This window comes from Saccopteryx leptura, chromosome X (assembly GCF_036850995.1).
Source record: "Saccopteryx leptura isolate mSacLep1 chromosome X, mSacLep1_pri_phased_curated, whole genome shotgun sequence".
NCBI classification, from domain to species: Eukaryota; Metazoa; Chordata; class Mammalia; order Chiroptera; family Emballonuridae; genus Saccopteryx; species Saccopteryx leptura.
The window spans coordinates 42,336,313-42,360,198 of NC_089516.1; the positions used below are offsets into that span (position 1 = coordinate 42,336,313).

At 36.5% G+C, this 23,886-nt stretch overlaps 1 protein-coding gene across 2 annotated transcripts in view; it reads left to right on the forward strand.

Moving 5' to 3' along the window:
• SHROOM4 (shroom family member 4) overlaps positions 1-23,886 on the forward strand; it is a 276,863-nt gene that overhangs the window by 128,512 nt on the left and 124,465 nt on the right. Inside the window, exon 2 of one of the 2 annotated variants that reach the window (XM_066356048.1) lies at positions 20,215-20,366. In XM_066356048.1, coding sequence (XP_066212145.1) covers positions 20,215-20,366 — 152 coding nt within the window. Of the gene's footprint in view, positions 1-20,214; positions 20,367-23,886 lie in introns of those variants that run through there. The other variant, XM_066356050.1, reaches the window with a different exon arrangement.

Here is a 23,886-nt window from a genome sequence, read left to right on the forward strand (position 1 = left end):
AATGTTCTCAACAGACAGAACAGCAAGTGCAAAGGTTCTGAGGTGGGGATGGACTTGACCTCTCTGAAGAACAAAAAGTTCAGTATGACTGCAGTGTGTGCAGGAAATGAGGTCAAAAAGGCAGACCTGGCCATATTGTGTAGGGCTTCTAGTTTGCTGCTATTTACATGGTGAGAATTATTCCTTGGTTTCCCTGTCCGATTAATTATTGAACATAAGTGCCAGATGTGAATAATAGAATAGTTGATGTTTGCCAATAAGAAACCCAGGAAGAGGCACTGGTGGGGGATGAGGAAGGCTAAGGGAGAGAAAACAAGTTCAAATACCTTAGGGAGAGGGAGGTGGGAATGAAAGAGTGTGTACCCAGGAGAAGTGGTTAGGGAGAGCTGGAGAAAGTTTAGAGGCAGGAGGAAAAGAATCAGAGTGACTTTGGCTATGAGGAACAGTATCAATGCCAAGGTTTGTGGGGTCTGCTATTAGAAGGGGTCAACCATTATAAGAAAAGGGGGAGGGTTCTACTCTTGTGTATAAAATTAGAGAAGTAAAAGTGAGCAGGGGCTGAAGCTAAAAATTTGGTTCTTTATTTTCATCCAATCTTAACCTGAAAAGCAAGCCTTCTACAAGAGGAAAGTTTTCATACTGCTTTACCTTTAATGATTTTCCAGACCTTGAACTCAGATGCCCATCATTTCCTCTTTCATTTTCTTCTCAAACAAATCCTGGTATTGCAATCCATGTACTCTGCTGTAAGAGTCCCTACTTAACACCAACACACAAACAATTATGTACATTTTCTCTCTTTTTTTTAATTGTGGAAACTCAGGTTTGTTTTATTTAATACTTCTTGCTGAGATGGTTTGTCACTTCCCAGCCATCATGAGAACAGGAGAATAGCTTGGACCAGAACAGTGTGATGTCTTACTTATTCTCAGTTAACCAGCACTCTGTGAAAGCAGCAGTAAGTGTGCTAATTTAATATAAAATTGGATCTATCCCTAGGTCAGTAAAGAACATTATTGTTATTGCCTTTAAACATATATGTATACCTTGGTAGGTTATTTCTGTGAAAGTTGTTTGTGTTGATAGCCATTATGCAGAAGGATGGGAGGAAATGAAATGCCTCATACCTTCTTTATGTAACACTGTTCAGAGGACTAAGCAAAGAGCAAAAATTAAAATCACTGCTGAGGAAAGGAGGCCTGGGCAGAGGCAAACAATGGCCTGGGAGCAGAGTGCAGGGCCCCAGCTGTGGAAAAGAGAAAGCCAGGCACCTCTCCCTTTATCTGCATTATACAGAGAGCACTTAAGTGCTTAGTAAGCTGTAAAAGTGGTTTCAAGACAGTAGAACAGACCTATTGGTTTCCAGAAGCAGCCTTTTGTCCCTTCCCTAAAGGGTGTTAGTCCTTTGGTCTTTTTTCCAGTCGGAACTGGCTAATGTTGGGTATGTGTAAGCTTTAGACACTTTCTTTGGCTTTTTGTATAATGGGTTATAAATAAATGGCTTCAGGGAACCAGCAATGAATTATTGAGTGAACCGGGCTTTGGGATGGTTCAGATTCCAGATAGTTAATTACATCGTTTTGGGATTAAAGGCTGTATGTAACTCATTCACATTCAGCAGGAAAGTTAAAAAGACACTATTTATGAACTTAAAGGATAGTTTTAACATTGATATTGGGTTGATAGTAGAGAAATAAAGATTATACTAACCTAAGTAGAATTTTTTCCATCTCTAGTAATCTGGTGGAATTTAATGCCCATTTTTTGTTTCATTTTGTTAATTTGGATATTTCTTACAAGCGTTCATGCACAGATCATAACTGTCAGTAGGTTAATGAGTCCTATTTCCATTGATTTTATATTAGATAGTATGAGAAAAACTTTGGGGCTTTTCTGTCATCTAGGTTCACCCACTAGATTTTCATACCATGCTCTCTTAATGCTGGGGAGCATCATGGGCTTTCTGGTTTGTCTTAGACCATTTCATTTTAAATATAAATCAGTTTTATTAAAATTGACATTTAATGGAAATAGAAAAAAAGACTGTAAGAGGAAACCATTAAAATAATTTTAATGGGCCCTGGCCAGGGGCTCAGTGGGTAGAGTGTCAGCCCAGTGTATGGACATCCTGGTTTGATTACTGGTCAGGGCACATAGGAGACGTGACCATCTGTTTCTACCCCCTTCATCTCCCTCTTCTCTCCCTCTTCCCCTCTTGCTGCTAGTGGCTTGATTGGTTTAAGCATGGCCCTGGGCCCTGAAGATAGCTTGTTTGGTCTGACCGCATTAGCCTCAGGTGCTAAAAATAGTTCAATTGATTCGAGCATTGGCCCTAGATAGGGTTGCCAGGTGGACCCCAATTGGGTCACATACAGGAGTCTGCCTCACCATCTCCCCTCTTCTCACCTAAAAAAAATACTTTTAATGACTATCATGTCTGATTGGGAAAATACAAATGATTTAAATTCTGTTTTTTATGTTTTCCTCTATTTTCAAAATTATGTACCTGAATCACATATTATGTTGTGTAAGTTACTTTTAAATAACATCTATTAATTTACCTTAATAGTTGAATATAAAGAAAAGAGCAAAAACAGACCTGCTATCTTCTCACCCAGAAAATTCTGTTGACATTTTTTTCCTTGCTCTTTTGGTATCCTAATTTTTCCTTATTCTTTTTATTTTCTTTTCTCTGTTGCATTTATTTTATTTTATTTTTTAATTAATTTTTTTAGGCCCTGGCCAGTTTGCTCAGTGGATGGAACATCAACCTGGCATGCAGACATCCCGGATTTGATCCCTGATCAGGGCACACATGAGAAACGACCATCTACTTCTCTTGCCCTCCCCTTTCTCTCTCTCTTTTTTTCTCACAGCCAGTGACTTGATTGGTTTGAATATGGCCTTGGATGCTGAATATAGCTCAGTTGATTTGAGCATCAGCCCCAGATGGTTGGATCCCAGTTGGAGTGCATGTGGGAATCTGTCTCTCTAGCTCCCCTCCTCTCATTTAAATATATATTATATATATAAAATATATAATATATATTTAAATATATATATATTTTTTTTTAGTTTATTTTTTTTATTTATTCATTTTCTTTATTAGAGAGAGAGAGAGAGAACAGGGGGAGGAGCTGGAAGCTTCAACTCCCATATGTGCCTTGACCAGGCAAGCCCAGGGTTTTGAACCGGCGACCTCAGTATTCCAGGTCGACACTTTATCCACTGCGCCACCACAGGTCAGGCATATTTTTAGTTTATTGGGATGACTTGGTTAGCCAAACCATACAGGTTGAAGTGTACAACTCAATATAATACTATCTACATACCATGTCATGCCCCACCCTCACCCCAAACAAAGTCTCTTTCTTCCCCATCCCCCCTTTTGCCTTCTTCCCTCTATCCCTATGCCCTCTTTCCCTCTGGCTATTGCCACTCTGTTGTCTGTACCTATGTGTTATGTATATATGATTTTTGGCTAATCCTTTCACCTCTTTCAGTCCAGTACCCTCTTCTTCTCCTCCCTCTCCCCTCTGACAGCTGTTCCCTGTATCCATGCCTCTGTTTCTATTTTGTTCTTCAGTTCATTTTGTTCATTAGATTCCACATATAAGTGAGATCATATGGTATTTGTCTTTCTCTGACTGGCTTATTTCACTTTGCATAATACTCTTCAAGTCCATTCATTTTTGTCACAAAAAGTAAGATTTCCTTCTTTTTAATGACCACCTAGTATTCCTCTGTGTAAATGTACCATAGCTTTTTTATCCAGTCATCATTGATTCACTATTGCAACAACAGCAACAAAAACTAAAGTACCTAGTAATAAATTTAACCAAGGGAGAAAACACTTGTACTCAGAAAATTTTAAGACATTAAAAAAAGAAACTGAAGAAGATACCAACAAGTAGAAGCATATACCATGTTTATGGATTGGAAGAATTAACATCATTAAAACGTCCATACTATACAAAGTAATTTATAGATCCAGTGCAATTCCTGTTAAAATACCAATGGCTTCCTTTATAGATCTAGAACAAATATTCCAAAAAACTTATATGGAACCAAAAAAGAACCCAAACAGCCTCAGCATTATTGAAAAAAGAACAAAGTGGGAGGTATCACACTTCCTGATATCAAGCTATACTACAAGGCCATTGTATTAAAAAAATCCTGGTACTAGCATGAGAACAGGCATATAAATCAATGTAAAAAAACAGAAAATCCAGAAATAAACACACACCTTTATGGTCAATTAATATTTGACAAGGGTCGTGAGAGTATAGAATGGAAGAAAGACAATCTCTTTAATAAATGGTGTTGGAAAAATTGGACAGTGCATGCAAAAAATGAATCTAGACCACCAACTTACACCATACACAATAATAAACTCAAAATGAATAAAAGACTTAAATGTAAGTCACGAAACCGTAAAAATCCTAAAAGAAAACAGGCAGTAGAATCATAGACATCTCTTGTAGCAATATTTTTGCCAACATACCTCCCCAGGCAAGTGAAACAAAGGAAAAATAAACAAATGGGACTATACAATGGAATACTACGTGTCTGTTGTCATTTTAAGAAAAGTAACATATAAACATTGAGGGCCTAGAGAAGTACAAAATTAATAATGGAACTTTCCATCTGCTTACATCCGCCATCCATCCCTCCTAAAGGTAAACATGGTTAATAGTTTCCTTCAAGAAGAAAAAAAAACAAAAACAAAAACCAGTATCTATCAGTGCAAATAGGTCCATCTCATTCTTTTAATTTTTATATGTATACAAGGGAACTAACATTATAGTTGTATATAGTGACCTTTGTTGCTGACAACTGCTTTCAGAAAAAACCAGGAACTGCATTATTCCATATGTAGGTGGGACATAAAAGTGAAACTAAGAGACATTGATAAGAGTGTGGTGGTTACGGGGGTAGGGGGAAAAGGGAGAGGGAAAGGGGGAGGGGGAGGGCACAAAGAAAACTAGATAGAAGGTGACAGAGGACAATCTGACTTTGGGTGATGGGTATGCAACATAATTGAACGACAAGATAACCTGGACATGTTATCTTTGAATATATGTATCCTGATTTATTGATGTCACCCCATTAAAAAAATAAAATTATTAAAAAAAAATTTATTTCCTGTGAGAACAAAAAAAAAAAAAAAAAAAGAAGTCAAGGGGCAAAGTCTTTAGCATGCTACCATATCTTTTCCTCCAGTTTCCTCCACCGCAGTTCTCCCTGAACTCTCTCTACCACATCAGCTTTGTGAGAATTTTTTTTCTCACTTGTTTCACTTAAGTTCATAGTTTATTAGACAGCCAAGAAGCATAGGCAATCCAATAAAAGTCAATAATGATGGCTGAAGAAAAGATAGTTGCCTGTTTAACAATGGCCTAATTGGAACTTCCGCCTCTCTGAATAGTATGATGAACTCTAGGGACCATGAAAAAGAAACATATTTGAGATAGGTAGGCAGAGACAAAATAGATAGCTCCAAGATTGGATGAAGGATTGATTGTATTTTTTATATGTCAAGATAGAAATTGGTTGGTGATTTAAAAAAAGGTTTTATCAGTTGGCAGGTTTGTCTTCATTTTCATTTCCTACTGAAATTATTCACCATATTGGAAGGAGTGGGGCAGGAGAATAGTCTTTCAAAGCAAAGGAAATCAATGAAAAAAAATCATAAGTTATAGCCATATTGTGAAGGTTTACATTTTAAGTGAAATATTTTGCCTCGATTAAAGCTATGAGTATGTGAAAATAGTACCTGATGGCTGGTCCCTACCTCAGAAATATAATCTGTATCATCTAGTGATCTCTATTTTTAAATTCTTTCTTAAATAAAGGAATAATTTACATATACAGTAAAATGCACACTTATCGATGAATTTCTAGATATGTACTTTTTATGTAATCAGCACCCTGATCAATATGTAAATCATTTCCAACACCCTTGAAAATTATGCTTATGTGACTTCATAATCAGTACATCCTCTCCAGAAGTAACCACTATTGTGAGTTTTATCATCATAGCTTGATCAGTCTTGGCTGTTCTTGATCTTCATATAAAATGGAATCATGCAGTATGTATTATAGCCTGGTCTCTTTCGATTAATGGAATATTTCTGAGAGTCATCTATTTTGTTGCATTTATCATTTTTCTTTTTTCTTACTGTTGTATATTATGCCATTTTGCATATATGTATGTTTTGATGGACATGTGGGTTTTTCCTTGTTTTTGTCTATTATGAATAAAGCTACTATGAAAAAAATATTTTTGTGGACATACGCATTTCTTTTTTCTCTTGGGTATAACTAAGTGTGGAATGTCTGGGTCCAAGAGAAGATGCACAGATTTCTAAAGTCAATGTGTAATTTTACACCACTAACAACAATGTAGAGTTCAGATTGTTGTACATTCCTGCCAATATTTAGTATTTTCAGTCTTTTTAAATTTTAGGCATTCTGGTAGATGTGTAGTGATATTTTACTGTGATTTGAAATTGTATTTCTTATTAAAAATGATATAGACCACCTTTCATATACCTGTTTGTAAGGTGACCAACTTTTTTACAATGAAAAATTAATTGAAGAAAATAATATTGTAAATAAAAGAAACATTTTATTCATTGCAATAATACACTATAATATGATAAATGCATAATAAAATCATTTTTAATATTTTATATTATAATTATGCTTACATGCCTATTAATTTTTAACACTTGTAAGAAAAAATTACTCATTTAGATAATATTATATAAATGAGTACTTTTCCACTGAATGAATATTTTTTTGTCAATGTATCATCTTATGACAATATATTGGAAACATCTGAACAAGAAATATCCTTCATATTGAATTTTACAGCAAGTGCTTCAGCTAGAGTATCAACATTCAATCTCGATTTCTCACAGGTCCAAAAATCATTAGCAATTGAAAAAACTCTTTCAACTGCTGCATTAGTTCCAGGGCAGCACAATGTAAATTGAACAAGAATAAATAAATTTTCACATGGACTATTTTCATGTTTGAAATGGCTGAGTATTTCCACCCATCTTTTATCAATTTTGACATGTTCATTTTTCCATTGTATTAATTTTTCATAATTTATACATATTTGGAAATTATTAAATAGATAATTAATTAATAAAACATGAATTGTGCTTACCTATCTGTGATTGAATATTCACTGAGAAAGAAATAGTCATGAGTCTACAATGTCATATGTGCCGTGTCATGTTTCAGTAAGAAATACACAAAGCCATTTGCGCACTCGGTATATTGCATGGTCTCTTAAGCTCTGCCATGCAGAGCACATGTGTCTCATAATTGCATCTCACCACACTGTACTGATCCTTGACAAATTGTCATGTCAAATACAAATACAAATAAGTCACATCACATGCAATGGATCGACTCTGCATTGATTGAATACGGACATTTACAGATTAGTCTTCCAATATCAAAAAGGAGGACATGTAGGAGGACACTTTTCGAGGGAGAACGGAACTTACAAAAGGACTGTCCTCCCTCAAGGAGGATGATTGGTCACCTTACTCTTAGGCATTTGGCTCTCTTATTTAGTAAAGTGCCTGTTCAAATATTTTGCCAATTGTTAATTGGTTGTTTATTTTTATTGATTTATAGAAGTTCTTTTTATATTCTTGATAGAAGTTCCTTGTGGGATATATGTATTGTGAATATTTTTTCCAGTCTCTGACTTGTCTTTTCACTTTTTAGTGGCATTTTAAAAGGAATATTTAGTTATTTATTTAGATGAATTCCACTATAACACTTTCTTTTATGGTATTGCTTTTTGCATTCTACCCAAGAAATCTTTGCCCACCTCACAGTCACAAAGATATTCTCCTATGTTTTACTCTAAAAGCTTTATGCTTTTATTACTGTCATTTAAGTCCAATATCTCCTGTTCAGTAGATCATCTTGTTCATAATCTGGGATATATACACCCTACTCTGGGTTTTCTAAACAACGAAAGGCTAGCATTGTTTACAAACACTGATATTAATGTCAGCAAAAAACTTCAGTATAAACAATTGGCTAGAGTTTACAAAATATGAATAAGACCCTAGTTAGTATATTTCTGATAGTGGAGAAAACCCTGAGTTTACTCTTGCATAGTGATATTTATTCCCCCTTATCTGACATATGGAGATAGCAGGATGATCTGTTTTGGATGAAACAAAGACAAACGGGTTTGGTTGCTGATGTAGGGTATAGTGCTTTTGACTCTCTACTCCTTTCCTCATCACCAAATTCCTAGAGCTGAATTCAGCTCTTGGGTGACTGAGTTTTTGGCATAGATACTTAAAATTTGACTTGGGATAATCCCCAGGAATATTTAATGATTTCGAGAACAGAGGGTCTTTGTTTTGTGGATTAATAAACTAGATGGTGATTAAACACCTGGGAAGGTATCTGTAGGAATAAGGTCATGCTGTGATGCACAGCATAGTTCTCTTGGTTTAAGGTCAAGTGAGCCCATGGGTCTGATTCACAGAATATTACATTCTGGAACAGCCCCTTGTAGGATTTGAGCATCTGCTTCTTAGCTGGTAGAGGGAATGAATATCTTCTACCTTGATGTCTACCTCATTGATCTGTTTCCATATAAGGATTATTACTTAGAACCAAGCCTGTTTACATTTTTGAAATTAGTTGGAGTTTTTGAATTATTTGTATGAAACCATAAAACCCCTGAATAGCCAAAGCAATCTTGAGAAAAAAGAATGAAGCTGGAGGTATCATGCTACCTGACCTCAAATTATACTATAGAGCCATAATAATCAAAACAGCTCGGTATTGGCAAAAAACAAAAAAAAACCCAAAAAACAAACAAACAAACAAAACCCAACAAACAGACATACAGACCAATGAAACAGAATCAAGAGCCCAGAAGTAAAACCACATATATATGAACAAATAATCTTTGCTGAAGGAGCCAAAAACACACAATGGAGAAAAGAAAGCCTCTTCAATAAAGAGGGAAAATTGGAGAGCCATATCCAAAAGAATTAAACTTGACTATAGTTTTTCTCCCTGCACAAAAATTATTTTAAAATGGATCAAAGACCTAAATATAACATCTGAAACAATAAAATACATGGAAGAAAACATAGGTACTAGACTTATGGACCTTGGCTATAGAGAACAAATTATGAGTATGATCCCAAAGGCAAGGAATGTAAAGGCAAAGATAAATGAATGGGACTACCTCAAACTAAAAGGCTTCTGCACAACAATAGAAACTGACAAAAATACAATTAGCCAACCAAATGGGAGATGATATTTACAAATGACAGCTCCAATAAGGGGTTAATATCCAAAATATATAAAGAACTCACAAAGCTCAGCAACAAACAAGCAAACAATTCAATTAAAAAATGGGGGGAGGACCCACAGAGACACTTCTTCCAGGATGACATAAGAATGGCCAACAGATATGAAAAAGATACTCATATTCACTAGCTATTAGAAAAATGCAAATCAAAACTACATTGATCCACTCAGCTACTGACAGAAACTTGGGCTGTTCTTTCATATATCTATTGGCCATTTGTAATATTTTTGGGGAGAAGTGTCTGTTCATGTCCTCCTCCCCCATTTTTTTTATTGGGTTGTTTGCTTGTTTGTTGCTGAGTTTTGTGAGTTCTTTATATATTTTGGATATTAGACTCTTATCTGAGCTGTTGTTTGCAAATATCATCTCCCATTTAGTTGGCTGTCTGTTTATTTTGTTGTCGGTTTCTTTTGTTGTACATAAGCTTTTTAGTTTGATATAGTCCCATTCATTTATCTTTGCCTTCACTTCCCTTGCCTTTGGGATTAAATTCATAAGTTGCTCTCTATGGCTGAGATCCATGAGTTTAGTACCTATCTTTTCTTCTATGTAATTTATTGTTTCAGATCTTATATTTAGGTATTTGATTCATCTTGAATTAATTTTTGTACAAGGGGAAAAATTATAGTCAAGTTTCATTCTTTTGCATGTTGCCTTCCAATTTTTCCAGCACCATTTATTGAAGAGGCTTTCTTTTTTTCCCTTATGTGTTTTGGCCTCCTTTATTAAAGACAATTTGCCCATATATATGTGGTTTTATTTCTGGGCCCTTGACTCAAATGTCCCATTGGTCTATGTGTCTATTTTTCTGCTAATACCATGCTATTTTGATTATCGTGGGTCTGTAGTATAATTTGAAGTCAGGTATTGTAATGCCTCCATATTTTTTTTTTTTTACTTAGGATTTCTTTTGTTATTTGGGATTTTTTATGGTTCCATATAAACCTGATGATTTTTTGTTCCATTTCTTTAAAAATGATGTTGGGCCTGACCTGTGGTGGCGCAGTGGAGAAAGCATGGACCTGGAAATGCTGAGGTTGCCGGTTCGAAACCCTGGGCTTGCCTGGTCAAGGCACATATGGGAGTTGATGCTTCCAGCTCCTCCCCCCTTCTCTCTCTCTGTCTCTCCGCTCTCTCTGTCTCTCCCTCTCCTCTCTAAAATGAATAAATAAATAAAAAAAAGGTTATGGATTTAAAAAAAATGACATTGGAATTTTGATGGGAATTGCATTAAATTTGTATATTGCTTTGGGTAATATGGCCATTTTAACTATATATTTTCTTCTTATCCAGGAACAAGGAATGTTTTTTCATTTCATTGTGTCTTTTTCAATTTCCTTTAATAATGCTTTGTAGTTTTCAATATATAGGTCCTTTACATTCTTTGTTAGGTTTATTCCTAGGTATTTTATTTTACTTTTTTGTTGCAACTGTAAAAGGGATTATTTTTTTAGTTTATTTTCCAAAGTTTCATTGTTGGCATATACGTTCTGTATATTAATTTTGTATCCTGTGACCTTACTGTATTGATTTATTTTTTCTAATAGCCTTTCTGTGGAGTCTTTGGGATTTTCTATTACAGGATCATGTCATCTGCAAAAAATTATTTACTTCATTCCCGAAATGAATGCCTTTTATTTCTTTCTCTTGTCTGATTGCTCTGGCTAGAACTTTCAGCACTATGTTGAATAGGAGTGGAGAGAGTGGGCAACTTTGTCTTGTTCCTAATTTTAGAGGAAAAATTTTCAGTTTTTTACCATTTAGTATGATGTTAGCTGATGGTTTATTGTAAATGGCCTTTATTATGTTAAGGTATTTTCCTTCTATACCCATTTTGTTGAGTGTTTTAAACATAAAGGATGTTGTATTTTATTAAATGCCTTTTCTGCATCTACTGATAAGATTATATGATTTTTGATCTTTGTTTTTTTGATATGGTGTATTACGTTAATTGTTTTACATATGTTGAACAATCCTTGTGCTTATGGGATGAATCCCACTTGATCATGATGTATTTTTTTAATGTGTTGTTGTATTTGAATTGCTAGTATTTTGTATAGGATTTTTGCATCTGCATTCATTAGAGATATTTCTCTGTAGTTTTCTTTTTTTGTATTGTCCTTGCCAGGTTTTGGTATTAGGGTTACGTAATAAAAACACATTTTATGAGGCCAACGTAATGAACTTGGTAGCATATAGTTTTTCATAGTATTCTACAATGATCCTTTGTATATTTGTGATATCTGTGGTAATTTCTCCTTTTTCATTTCAGATTTTATTTATATGTGTCCTTTCTCTTTTTTCCTAAGTGAGTCTTGCCAGGGGTTTTTTCCATTTTGTTAATATTTTTAAAGAACTAGCTTTTTGTTGTACTAATTTTTTCTATAGTTTTTCTGTTCTCTATTTTATTAATTTTGCTCTCATTTTTATTATTTCCTTTCTTTTGCTGGTTTTAAGTTGCTTTTCTTCTTCTTTTTCTAGTTCCTTAAGATGTGATGTTAAGTTGTTAACTTTGACTTTCTCTCATTTTTTGATATAAGCCTTTAATGATATGAACTTCCTCTTATTACTGCTTTTGCTGCATCCCAGGGATTCTGATATGTTGTGTTATCATTTTCATTTGTCTGTATATATTTTTTATCTCTGCTTTTATTTCTTCTTTAACCCAGTCATTTCTTAGAAGTATGCTGTTTAATTTCCACATTTTTGTAGGTTTGTTTACCTATTTTTTGCAGTTGAATTCTAGTTTCAAAGCCTTATGGTAAGAGAATATGCTTGATATAATTTCAATTTTTCTGAATTTGTAGATTTTAGCTTTGTGGCTCAACATATGGTCTATTCTTGCGAATATTCCATGTACACTGGAGAAAAATGTTTACTCTGACATTCGAGATAAAATGTCCTGTAGATTCTATTATATCCATTTGTTCTGGTGTTTCATTTAAGGCCAATATTTCTTTATTGAGTTTCTGTTTAAATGAATGATCTAGAACCATTAGTGGTATATTGAACTCTCCAAGTATGATTGCATTGGTGCATATATATTAAGAAGTATTATGTCTTCTTGATACAATGTCCTCTTTATCATTATGAAATGGCCATCTTTGTCTCTAGTTACCTTTGTTATCTTGTAGTCAGCATTGTCAGATATGAGTATGGCTACACCCGCTTTTCTTTGGATATATTGTTGCTTGGAAAATCACTTTCCAACTTTTCACTTTGAATCTATTATTATTCTTATAGCTTAGATATATCTCTTGAAGGCAGCATACAGTTGGGTTTTGCTTTTTGATCCAATCTGCTACTCTGTGCCTCTTTATTTGTGAGTTCAATCCATTTACATTTAATGTAATTATTGACAATTGAATATTTCCTATTGCCCTTTTATATTCTGCTTTCCAATAGTTCTGTATCTTTTTTGGTTCTTCTTTTTTGTTCTTCTATCATTTGTTTTTGTTTAATGGCATTCCATACTTCTTTCCTCTGTTTTTTCTTTTTTTAAGCTATATGTTTCAATAGTGTCATTTTCTGGGGTGGTTACCATTAAGTTATTAAAAGAAAGATTATCATATTTATTAGAGTCCATTATCTCATGAGTGCTTCTGCAATCCATCCTCCTATGCTACTGCTGATCTTTGTCCTCTCTCCTTTTAGGTTATTGTTGTCACAGATTATCCTTGTTTTTATTGCGGTCTTGTTGGTGCTTTTACTTGTACTTTTGTTTTGTTTTGTTTTCTGTATCTGGTCAGATAACCCCCTTTAGTATTTCCTAAAGTGAGTGTTTTCTGGTGGTAAATTCCCTCAGCTTCTGTATGTCTGTAAATATTTTCATTTCCCCTTCATATTTGAAGGATAACTTTGATTTATATAGTATCCTTGGCTGGTAGTTTCTCTCTTTCAGTACTTTAAGTGTTGGGGTCCACTCTCTTCTGATTTGTAGAGTTTCTGCTGAGAAATCTGATAAGAGCCTAATGGGCCTTCCTTTATGTTATATTCTTCTTTGTCATAGCTGCCCTGAGGATTTTTTCTCTGTCACTGATTTGTGATAATTTAATTAAGATGTGCCTTGGAGTAGGTCTGTTTACGTTGAGGTAACTTGGTGTTGTTTGCTTCTTGGATTGGAGGCTGTAACTCTTTCCACAGGCTTGGGAAGTTGTCATTGGTTAATTTTTTGAATATGTTCTCTATTTCTTTTTCCCTCTCTTTTTATTCTAATATACTGATTATTCTTATATTGCTGTTTGTGATGGAGTCTGACAATTCTTTTAGGACTCTCTCATTTTTTTAAAATTTGTGAGTCTCTCTCTTCTTCTCTCTGTAGTATTTCTTGTTGCCTGTCTTTAATGTCACTAATTCCTCTGTCTGACTTGTTTTATTAGCTAAGCTTGTTACCTCATTTTTCAGTTCACATATTGAGTTTTTTTTTATCTCTGGTTTGTTCTTTTTTATAGTTTTAATTTCCTTGGTGAAGTACTATTTTCATTCATTAATTTTTTTGAGCTCACTAAATTGCCTTGCAGTACTTTCTTGTATTTCATTGAGTATTTTTAGAACTTCAGTTTTGAAGCTCTGTCATTTAGCTCCAAGATTTCTATTTAATTGGGGTTTTTTCTGGAGATTTTCATCATCTATCTGAGCTATGTCTCTGTCTTGTGTATCTATGATATTTTATTTTTTTCTTTAATGGCATTGTTAGTATGGTATTGTTAAAAAACACCAAAAAGAGATAACTAAAAAGAATAAAACTAAAAATTGAATTAATACTGTGAAATAATGAAAATTCTATAAATAATGATAAGTAGAACAAAAACTACAGGAACTGAGGAAAAATTTTTAAAAAATGAAGTAAAAAACAAGTAGAACACCACAACAAAAAAGTATGAGGTCAAAATATAATAATTTGAGAAAAAAATTACCTTCAGATGAGAGGAAAAAAAAGAATAAAAGAAAAAAATAAAAGGAAGGAGAAGGAAAAGGAAGAGAGAAAAAAGGAAGTAAAAGAGAAAGTGTCAGAAATGAAACCTTCACAAAATATAAGAATAAAAAATATAACAACTAAGGATAATGAAGTCCAAATGGGAAAAAGAGAAAGAAGAAGAAGGAAAGAAGAAAATGAGAAAAAGCAAAAATAAATGTATTTTCCAGTTTTGAAAGGTAACTTTTTCCTTTTTCTGGCAGGTGGCGCTGTACTGTAAGCTTTGCCTCTGTGAGATTCTTGAGGGGAGTTCTGCTGAGGCGGTGCTCTCCTAATGACGGAGGCAGGGCCACAGTCACATTGGTAGGAGGGGCTTGTTGTTAGGGCTTTGCAATTTTATGGCTTTAGCAATGACCTCTCAGATCTTCTAGTGCCTCTCCCCACATCCCAACAGAGCAGGGGATCAAACACTGGGCACCTCTGCCTCTCACAGGAGTGAGCAACCCAGAGACTCAGCTGTGGGGAATCTGCTACTCTTACTGTTTGCACATCAAGGGAACAATGCAGGACTTTGGATACTGGGAGAGACACAGACTGGTCCTTTCTCTCTTACCACTCAAAGCTCAATCCTGGGCAGAGCAGGGGCTGCAGGCTGGCAGCCAGACAGAAGCCTCAGGAGCGAGGTGGGCGGGGCACAGATCTCAATTCAAGTGTGCCTACACATCAAGCAAGCCAAACTCCATGAGCTGCAAAAGGCAGATCGAGCAAGCCTCAGCATCCCGTGGGCTGATCTCCATGGCCTATTAACACGCAGATCTTGGGAGCAGGCCAAAGCTATGTGTGTGCCTAGTGCCTGTGATCACAGATGGAGCCTGGCAATGCACGCAGACTCTAAGAATGGCTGTGTTCCTGCTATGTGCCTGCCCAGCACCTGCAATCGCAAATTGAGCCCAGTGATGCAAGCAGACACCTTGAACAGACCGTGTTCCTGTGCTTCTTTGCACGTCTGCCTTAATTCAGCTCCTTCACCTCTGCCCCTCAATGTCTACTCCTCCTGGCTTTTGAAACTAAACCCATGCTAATAGTGCCTCCCTCCCTCAGGTCAGTAAGGAAAGAGAAAAATTCCATCCTCTGGCTATTTTCCAACATGAGCAGATTTTATCTTCAGCCTACCTTCTCATCAAATCATACCTGTATGTCTGGTGTCTGTATATTTCAGGTACTCCTGGGGTTTTTTTCTCTGTGTGTAGTTGTTGAGTTTGTTGAAATTTCAAGGGGAGAGATTGGGAGTATCTCTCATGCCGCCATTTCTCTGACATCACTCTCCCTGGCTCTCCTTTCTTTTCTGTTTTCTTTTTTTTCCTTTTCTTTCCTTTCCTTCTGTTTCCTTTTCTTTCTTTTCACTTCTTTTTCCATTGTCTTACTAGAAAAATGAACAGCGGCTTTATTTTCTATATAAACAAATGTGTGATTGAGCCACTGATCTGGAGAACAGGCTCTTAGGAGGCAAAACAATAAATGGAAGACATACTGGATCCCAATAAATGGAAGACTTGCTGGGTCCTTTGTGGAGCTGGGGGAGGAGAAAGACTAGTAAACAATAATTTTTAAAAGCATAAAAAAATTCAGGAGGAGTAAGAAGGAATCAGTTGAATAGCTCAGTAAATGTCCTGTGTCTGGGAAAGACTAATTTGGGGTATAGTTCAAGAGATCTTCAACCAAATGGAGTTTCATTACCTGCTCTGGACCAGTCCGGACTCTGAGATTATGCTGGGTGCCCATAATTTGCTGTTTTGTTGTCTGCAATCCTCACACTTTTGCTAAAGTGGCATTGTTATGCTCACCATTTCTGTCCTGAGGATGTTGCTGGTGAGTGAGAAAGGGAATGGAACAGCAAAAGGAGTATATAGTCTGCCTGAGGCTGTAGTCTAATGAAGAGTTCCTGCAAGGACTCAGATAATAGCAGCTGAAGTGGCAGAAGGGAATGCAAATGCCTGAACTGAGCTTTTGCTGCAGCAATAATTAAGCATTTTAGTTTAAAAGGCCATTCCCTTTCATTTTCTGATAGACAAAAATCTTGTTGATGTAACAAAGAGCTTAATTAACTTAAAGTGTTACTTAATATCAATGTTAAATGGAAGACTTGCTATGGGTAACAGTAATATGGATAATTGAGTTGTATGAGTAAAATGAGTAGAGTGAATTAAGACTAAAGTATATCAACAGGATTAGTCTATAAATATTCATTAGTTAGACTCCTGTTTGTGGTTGTTAGCTGAAAGATGCCCTTTCTCTCTCTCTCTCTCTCTCTCTCTCTCTCTCTCTCTCTCATTCTCTCTCTCTCTCTTTCTTTCTTTTTAAAGTTTTTTTGAGGCAGGGACATTGAGTTGCTTTGATATGTGTCCTAAGAAATTGAAACAGCAACCTCTATGCTGCAGGAGACACTCTAACCAACTGAGCTATCCAGCTAGGGCTTAATTTTTATTGATTTTTTTTTTAGAGATATAGAGAGAGGAAGTGAGAGGGAGTTGAGGGAGAAGGGAAGCAGTCATTCGTTGTTCCATTCCGTCATACATTCCTTGGTTGTTTCCCATGTGTGCCTGACCAGAGATTGAACCCATGACCTTGTCATTTTGCGACAACACTCTTAACCAACTGAGCTAACCGTCCAGGGCTGCAGAAGCCCTTTCAAATTGCCAATCCCTGTTAAAAGTATTGCCTGATGCTGAGGGCCTTCCATGGATGCCAAAGGAATGAGTCATTCAAATAAAACTCCTTAAATTTAAGTACAAGCTTGCTTTTTTAATTATTATTATTATGTTTGTCAGCAGACAACAGTGATTGTGAAGTAATAATGATAGTGACAATGGAAATAAGAGTGCAATCCTAATTATTTTGCTGAGAGTTGTTTCCCATTTACTAATAATGGCTTGTTTTGTCTTGAGTTGTGACCCAGGTACTGGAACAAAGGGGTGTGTGTGTGTGTGCGTGTGTGTATGCGCACGCGCGCAAAGTCATTTGGCTAACCTATAATTTATCAAACAATGGTTAATTTTTAAAATGTTGGATTAGCAACAATAACTTCAATGACAGTCTGTGATTTAACTCAGAATTTCAATTTATTTGATTTTTTTAAATCTCAAATTAAAAATTTTCTCTGTGCTCAGGAGTTATCATCTGCCAAATTGCACATGAACTAGCCAACCTAAAGCTCAGCAGTATTCTAACTTCCATATTGTAGTATAGACTGGAAAGATTCTATTAAAGATTAAGAGAAATATTGGAACAAGAGTAGAAGAAAGTGTAAAAACACCTGTGGTACAGACCAGCTCATAATTGCCCCAATTAGAATCTACCTTTCCCATTGAAAAGTCACATGCAAAAGATCAAATTTGACTACAGTTTGTCCCCCTGCACAAATTCTTTTTTCAAAATGGATCATAGACCTAAATATAAGATCTGAAACAATAAATTACATAGAAGAAAACATAGGTACTAGACTTATGGACCTTGGCTATAGAGAACAAATTATGAGTATGACCTCAAAGGCAAGGGATGTAAAGGCAAAAATAAATGAATGGGACTACATCAAACTAAAAATCTTCCACACAGCAAATGAAATTGACAACAAAACAAAAAGACAGCCAGCCAAATGGGAGATGATATTTGCAAACAACAGCTCCAATAAGGGATTAATATCCAATATATATACAAAGTACTCACAAAGCTCAGCAACAAAGAAGCAAAAATTAAATTAAAAAATGGGGAGAGGACCTGAACAAACACTTTTCAAAGAAGACATACAAATGACCAACAGATATATGAAAAGATGCTCATCTGCACTAGCTATTAGAAAAATGCAAATCAAAACTACAGTGAGATACCACCTTACTCCTGTTAGATTGGCTAATATCAACAGGACAGGTAATAATAAGTGTTGGAGAGGATGTAGAAAAAAAGGAACCCTCATTCACTGATGGTGGGAATGTAAACTGGTCCAGCCATTATGGAAGATAGTATGGTGGTTCCTCAAAAAACGAAGAACAGAACTACCATATGACCCAACAATCCCTCTACTGTGTATCTACCCCAAAAACCCAAAAACATTGATGCATAAAGATACATGCACCCTCATGTTCATTGCAGCATTATATACAGTGGCTAAGATATGGAAACAACCAAAGCACCCTTCAATAGAGGATTGGATAAAGATATGGTACATATATGCAATGGATTCCTACTCAGCCATAAGTGATTGCCATTTATGACAACATGGATGGACCTTGAGAATGTTATACTGAGTGAAATAAATAAATAGGAAACAGCTAAGAACTATATGATTTCACACATATGTGGGATATAAAATTGAGACTCATGGATATACATAAACGTAAAGGGGTTATCAGGGGGAGGGGTTTGTGGGGGAAGTGGGTGGGAGAGGGGAGTAAAGGAGGACAAGTATATGATGACAAAAACTGATTTGACTTTGGGTGATAGGTACACCACAGAATCATCAATTCAAATGCTATATAGAAATGTTTACCTGAAACCTGTGTACTCTGATTGATCAATTTCACCCTGTGAAAATTAATTTTCTAAATTAAAAAAAAAGAAGAATCCACTTTTTTCTAAGTATTGTGTGGTTTAATCACCCTCATCTCCCTTGTGTTTGGGAGAAAAAACCAACAAATAAATGCCTCTTTGGATTGGATTGTTTTTTACTTGACTATCTGTGTGGACATAAGAACTTTAGATGGTAACCCACCCCTATGTCTGAGAGTTTTGTGCTTTGTTCTTTTCTATATCGCTAACATTTAGCATGTTGTCCTGTGTACACTAGAAATTCACTAAAAACTTGAAGAATGAATTTAGTGGATGGATGAGAGTACTCCTACGACCATGGATGGAATTGATGTTTCCAATAGGTAGAACTCACCTTTGGAGTTGAAGGAATATATTACATATAAAAGTATTCCCAAGGGCCCTTGGGGGAAGTTCTGCTTTGCTTTCTTTTTGCCTACCCCAATGGCTATTACTTATGACTTTGCTTTTAATTCCCTCCTTATTGCCAAGATTGTCCTTCTTAATGAAAATTCGGCTGTGATAGAACAGTGAACACCCAGGTTTCCAGCTTTTGGTAAATTCCCACTGTGTTCCACACACTAGAAGCACTGTGCTAGGTACTTGTTGAAGAGACACTAATAAATGATCAATTACTGTGTTTATGTATAGTTTGTATATTTTGAATTTTCAATTCCACTCAGAATATTGAGCTGTAAGCCACTTTCAGAGTTAACCCTCTTGCTATAATAATCAGAGCTCTTACATTTATTGAGGACTTACTGCTCCCAGACACTTCATATACTAACAACCCTGTGAGGTAGGTACTTGTTATCTATATTTAACTTATGAGGTCCTTCAAACAGAGATATTAGGTAACTGGTTCAGGATCACACAGCTAGGAAGTACTAGACCCAATATTTAAACTCAAGTTTCTCAGAATTCAAAGTCTGCCCAAAGAGAACACTTACCAAAGGTGATTTTGCTGGAGCCTAGCTCTTTTGGCTCTAATTTACATGCACATTTTGCTATGCCATTCTGCTACTTTAGCTCATATTATGGGGATCCTTCCAAACATCGTTTTGATATTTAGAAGTGCTTATTTCCCTAGATCATATTAGTACTGTATTGCCTCCTTCTCAATGGCTTGCCCAAGCTTTGCCTTCAGTAAATAATGGCCTGTGATCAGATTTTCAACTGCTGCTTGGAGCTTCTTGGAGTCATTCCTCACCTACATTCCCCCATCACCCCACCCTGAACAGCCTGGTAGTACTTGTGGCTCAGAGGTTGAGAGGAGCCAGGGAGTAGAATTTTGGGGACTGAGTTGCCTCACCACCTGTTTTCTATTTTGTTTTCTGCAACACAGATTGAAGATGGGGGCAAGGCAGCCTTGTCCCAGAAGATGAGAACTGGTGATGAGCTGGTGAATATCAATGGCACTCCATTGTATGGCTCCCGCCAAGAGGCTCTCATCCTCATCAAAGGCTCCTTCAGGATCCTCAAGCTGATTGTTAGGAGGTAAGATATGGGGAGATTTCCTGCAAGGTGCAGGGGCTGCCAAAACCACCTGGTTGGTAGTAAGACCTCAATAGAGTCATAGCTCTAACAATCACTGAGGAAACAGGTGTTTTTCATGAACAAAAGTCTGCAGACAACTGAAGCAGAATGCATAGGAGAAATCTTGACACTGTTAGATACTACCTAAGTCCCTTAGATAAATTGATTTTCCCTCTGCAAGATTCAGTCTCCTTATTTGCTATTGAGAGAATGAAATAACACAATACACCCCAAGGGCCTACCGAATCCAGTGTTTTTCTGTCTTCTCCTTCATAACAGGCTGCCACTGCTCAACTATATACATTTAAAGAAAATCTACTACCTTCCCTGCTAGGTATTCTGGAAACTGTGGCAAACTCTTAGAAACCCTGCCCTTGAGGAGTGTACAGTCCAGCAGAGAAGAAAAGACACACATGTGACAGATTAATTAACAATACATTTTTTTTTCTGAAGTTGGAAACGGGGAGAGACAGTCAGACAGACTCCCGCATGCGCCCGACCGGGATCCACCCGGCACGCCCACCAGGGGGCGACGCTCTGCCCACCAGGGGGCGATGCTCTGCCCCTCCAGGGCGTCACTCTGTTGCCACCAGAGCCACTCCAGCGCCTGGGGCAGAGGCCAACGAGCCATCCCCAGCGCCCGGGTCATCTTTGCTCCAATGGAGCCTCGCTGCGGGAGCAGAAGAGAGAGACAGAGAGGAAGGAGAGGGGGAGGGGTGGAGAAGCAGATGGGTGCTTCTCCTGTGTGCCCTGGCCGGGAATCAAACCTGGGACTTCTGCACGCCAGGCTGACGTTCTACCACTGAGTAACCAGCCAGGGCTAACAATACATTTTTGAAGAAAGCAATTAAGGAGATTTTGAAGGGCAAAGGGTGATTGTGTCAAATGGATTATTTAAAGAGATATTGCTATTAGAGTTCAGGAGAAAGAGAGCACTTCAGAAGCGATTGATAGGATAAGACTTCATAGAGGAGGTGGAATTTGAGCTAAAGGGTTGGTATAATTTGATGAATACACCATCAGGAGAAAAAGGCATTCCAGGTAACTTGAATGACATAAGCAGAAGGAAGTCAAGGGCACTTGGGGCACAGTCATTCTGCTGCTGCCAAACATCTGCCTACTGGTGAGATTTCCATATGATTGCTGCATCTTTGCTCTTTACTATCTGAGCTTATACTTCTTCACATCTATTAGTTTGTTTCCTGTTACATACTTAAGTTTCTCTATCTTAATTATTTTTATTAGAAAAAGGAATTTGAAAAGTTTCTCCACAATTGTATGTCCCCTTCTGGCTACTATCCCATCTTTCTCCTTTTGCTCATAGTCAGCATTTCAAAAGGAGATTCTATGATCAGTATCCACTTTTTCATCTACCATTTAGCTTTCTACCTACTGTAGTATGAATTTGACCATCAAAACTCCATTGAAACTACTTGGTTAAAAGCTACATGTTATCTCCTAACGCCTAACCAAAGTCAATGGATTTTCAGTCTTCATCATATGTGGCTTATATATGACATTTCACCTTGTTGGTATGGTAAAACTCTCCTTTCATGATTTCATTTACTTGTTTTATCTTATCTCTCTGTTCATTTTCTTTAAAACCATGTTCCTACCTGCTCTTCCTTTGACAATTCCTAAAATGTAGCCATTTCCCCTAGTTCCACCCATTCTAAAGCCATTGATATACCCATCAAAGGTGGGTTAAGGTTGATTGAAGCCCCAGACACAGAAGAAAATACTGGGCCCCTTAAAAAAAGAGAGACTGAGAAAATAAAAATACATGTTAACTATATTTTAAATAAATAAATAAATAAATAAATAAATAAATATTATATACTATTAATGTTAAAATTGCACATATGCAACAAAACTTGGTGTCATTTGAAAAAAGTGTAAAGTTGGGGTTTTGTAGGGCCCTTCAGACGTCCGGGCCCAAGCACATGCCTGGTGCACCTGCCATTAAATCTGCCTCTGTATACCATGAAAAATTTCACCCATTCCAGAGTTTCAATTATTATCTATACATGGATGAGTAGATCTCTTGTGCCCCAGAATCAAATGAACAACTTCTTATTGGGCATTTATACTTTGATATCTCAAAAGCATTTCAAGCACAACATGCTCAAAACCTAAAATGTCATCTTCTCTTTCCAAGATCCTTATCACAGTAACTGAGACCACCATGCTTTCAGTCAACAAAGTCAGAAACACAGAAACCAATTTCAAGTCTTCCATTGTTCTCATGCTCTATATCCAAATGGTTTATCCTGAAGAAAGAATATTTAGGGTGAAAGGGTTCTCAATTAGTAAGGATGAATTTATATAGAATCCCATTTATTTATTATATTACCTGCTGGTACTTAATATTAAGCCATGGCTACGCATGCACCTGGATAGGAACTGACATCTTAAACAATGCCTAATACAATAGGCACATTGTCATGGACTCAATCTTGAACTGGTCATGATTTAGATTTTAAATAAGGCTTCATGGAGGGGTAGCTTGGTGGATTTAGAAGACTTTTTGTTTTGGAATCAGATAGACCCATGTATGTTACTTCCAAGTTTTGTCATATGGGAAATAATAGTTATAATGTAATGGCATTGTTGTGTTGATTAAATGAAGCAATTTTTGTAAAATGACTTTCACATAATGGGTTCTTAATGAATTTTAGTCTCATTCCTTTCCCTAGGGCGTAAAGGAAGCATAGTTTGGGTAACCAAACATTATTAAATAAGGATATCATCAGAACTGGAGTGTACTTTGCAACCTAACCTTCAGAGAACATGATTTGCTAGGAAATCATTTAGGGGTGACAGAGATATGAACAGGAAATAAAAGTCCAGGTGAGATGCCAGTTATACAGAGATACCAGAAATACCAGCACTTAAAGGGAATATAGACAGCATCTATTGTGACTTCTGAGCTAGTCATTATAATGACAATGTTCAGGTGTGTCACCCCCTCATCTTCCTTTGGTAAGGTCCATGTCCTCTTTCCCCTGTAGCAACATCTGCCACTACCAGTCGCTTAATTATGGGCTTGGAGATAGTAGGACCCTTTGGTTTTCATTAGTGTGGCAGGTCTGTTGGCTCCCTGAACCTGTGTTGTCTACCCTTTCAGCCTCCCCTTCTTGGCCAATGACATAATTTATTAGATGATGCTTCCCTCTTGTAGAAAATGTAACCTTCACTTATCAACTACCCTGGGGATAGTATAGGAAGGATAGTTATTTCTCAAATTCATCAAAGAACTCTTAGCACATAAAGTAAATGTGTGCCCCTGAAATTTAATATTTATCCTAGTGTTTTAGACTAAGGTAGAAAGACTTTGGTTTGAGTAAGCAATCAACTGAACAAGATTCAACACTTAGCTTTAGGGTCTGGGCTTGAATCCTTTGAAATGAATATAACAAGAAAGAACTTTATTAAAAAGCCTATTGAGAAGAGCCAGTCAAGCTCTTCTTTCTATTTGCCT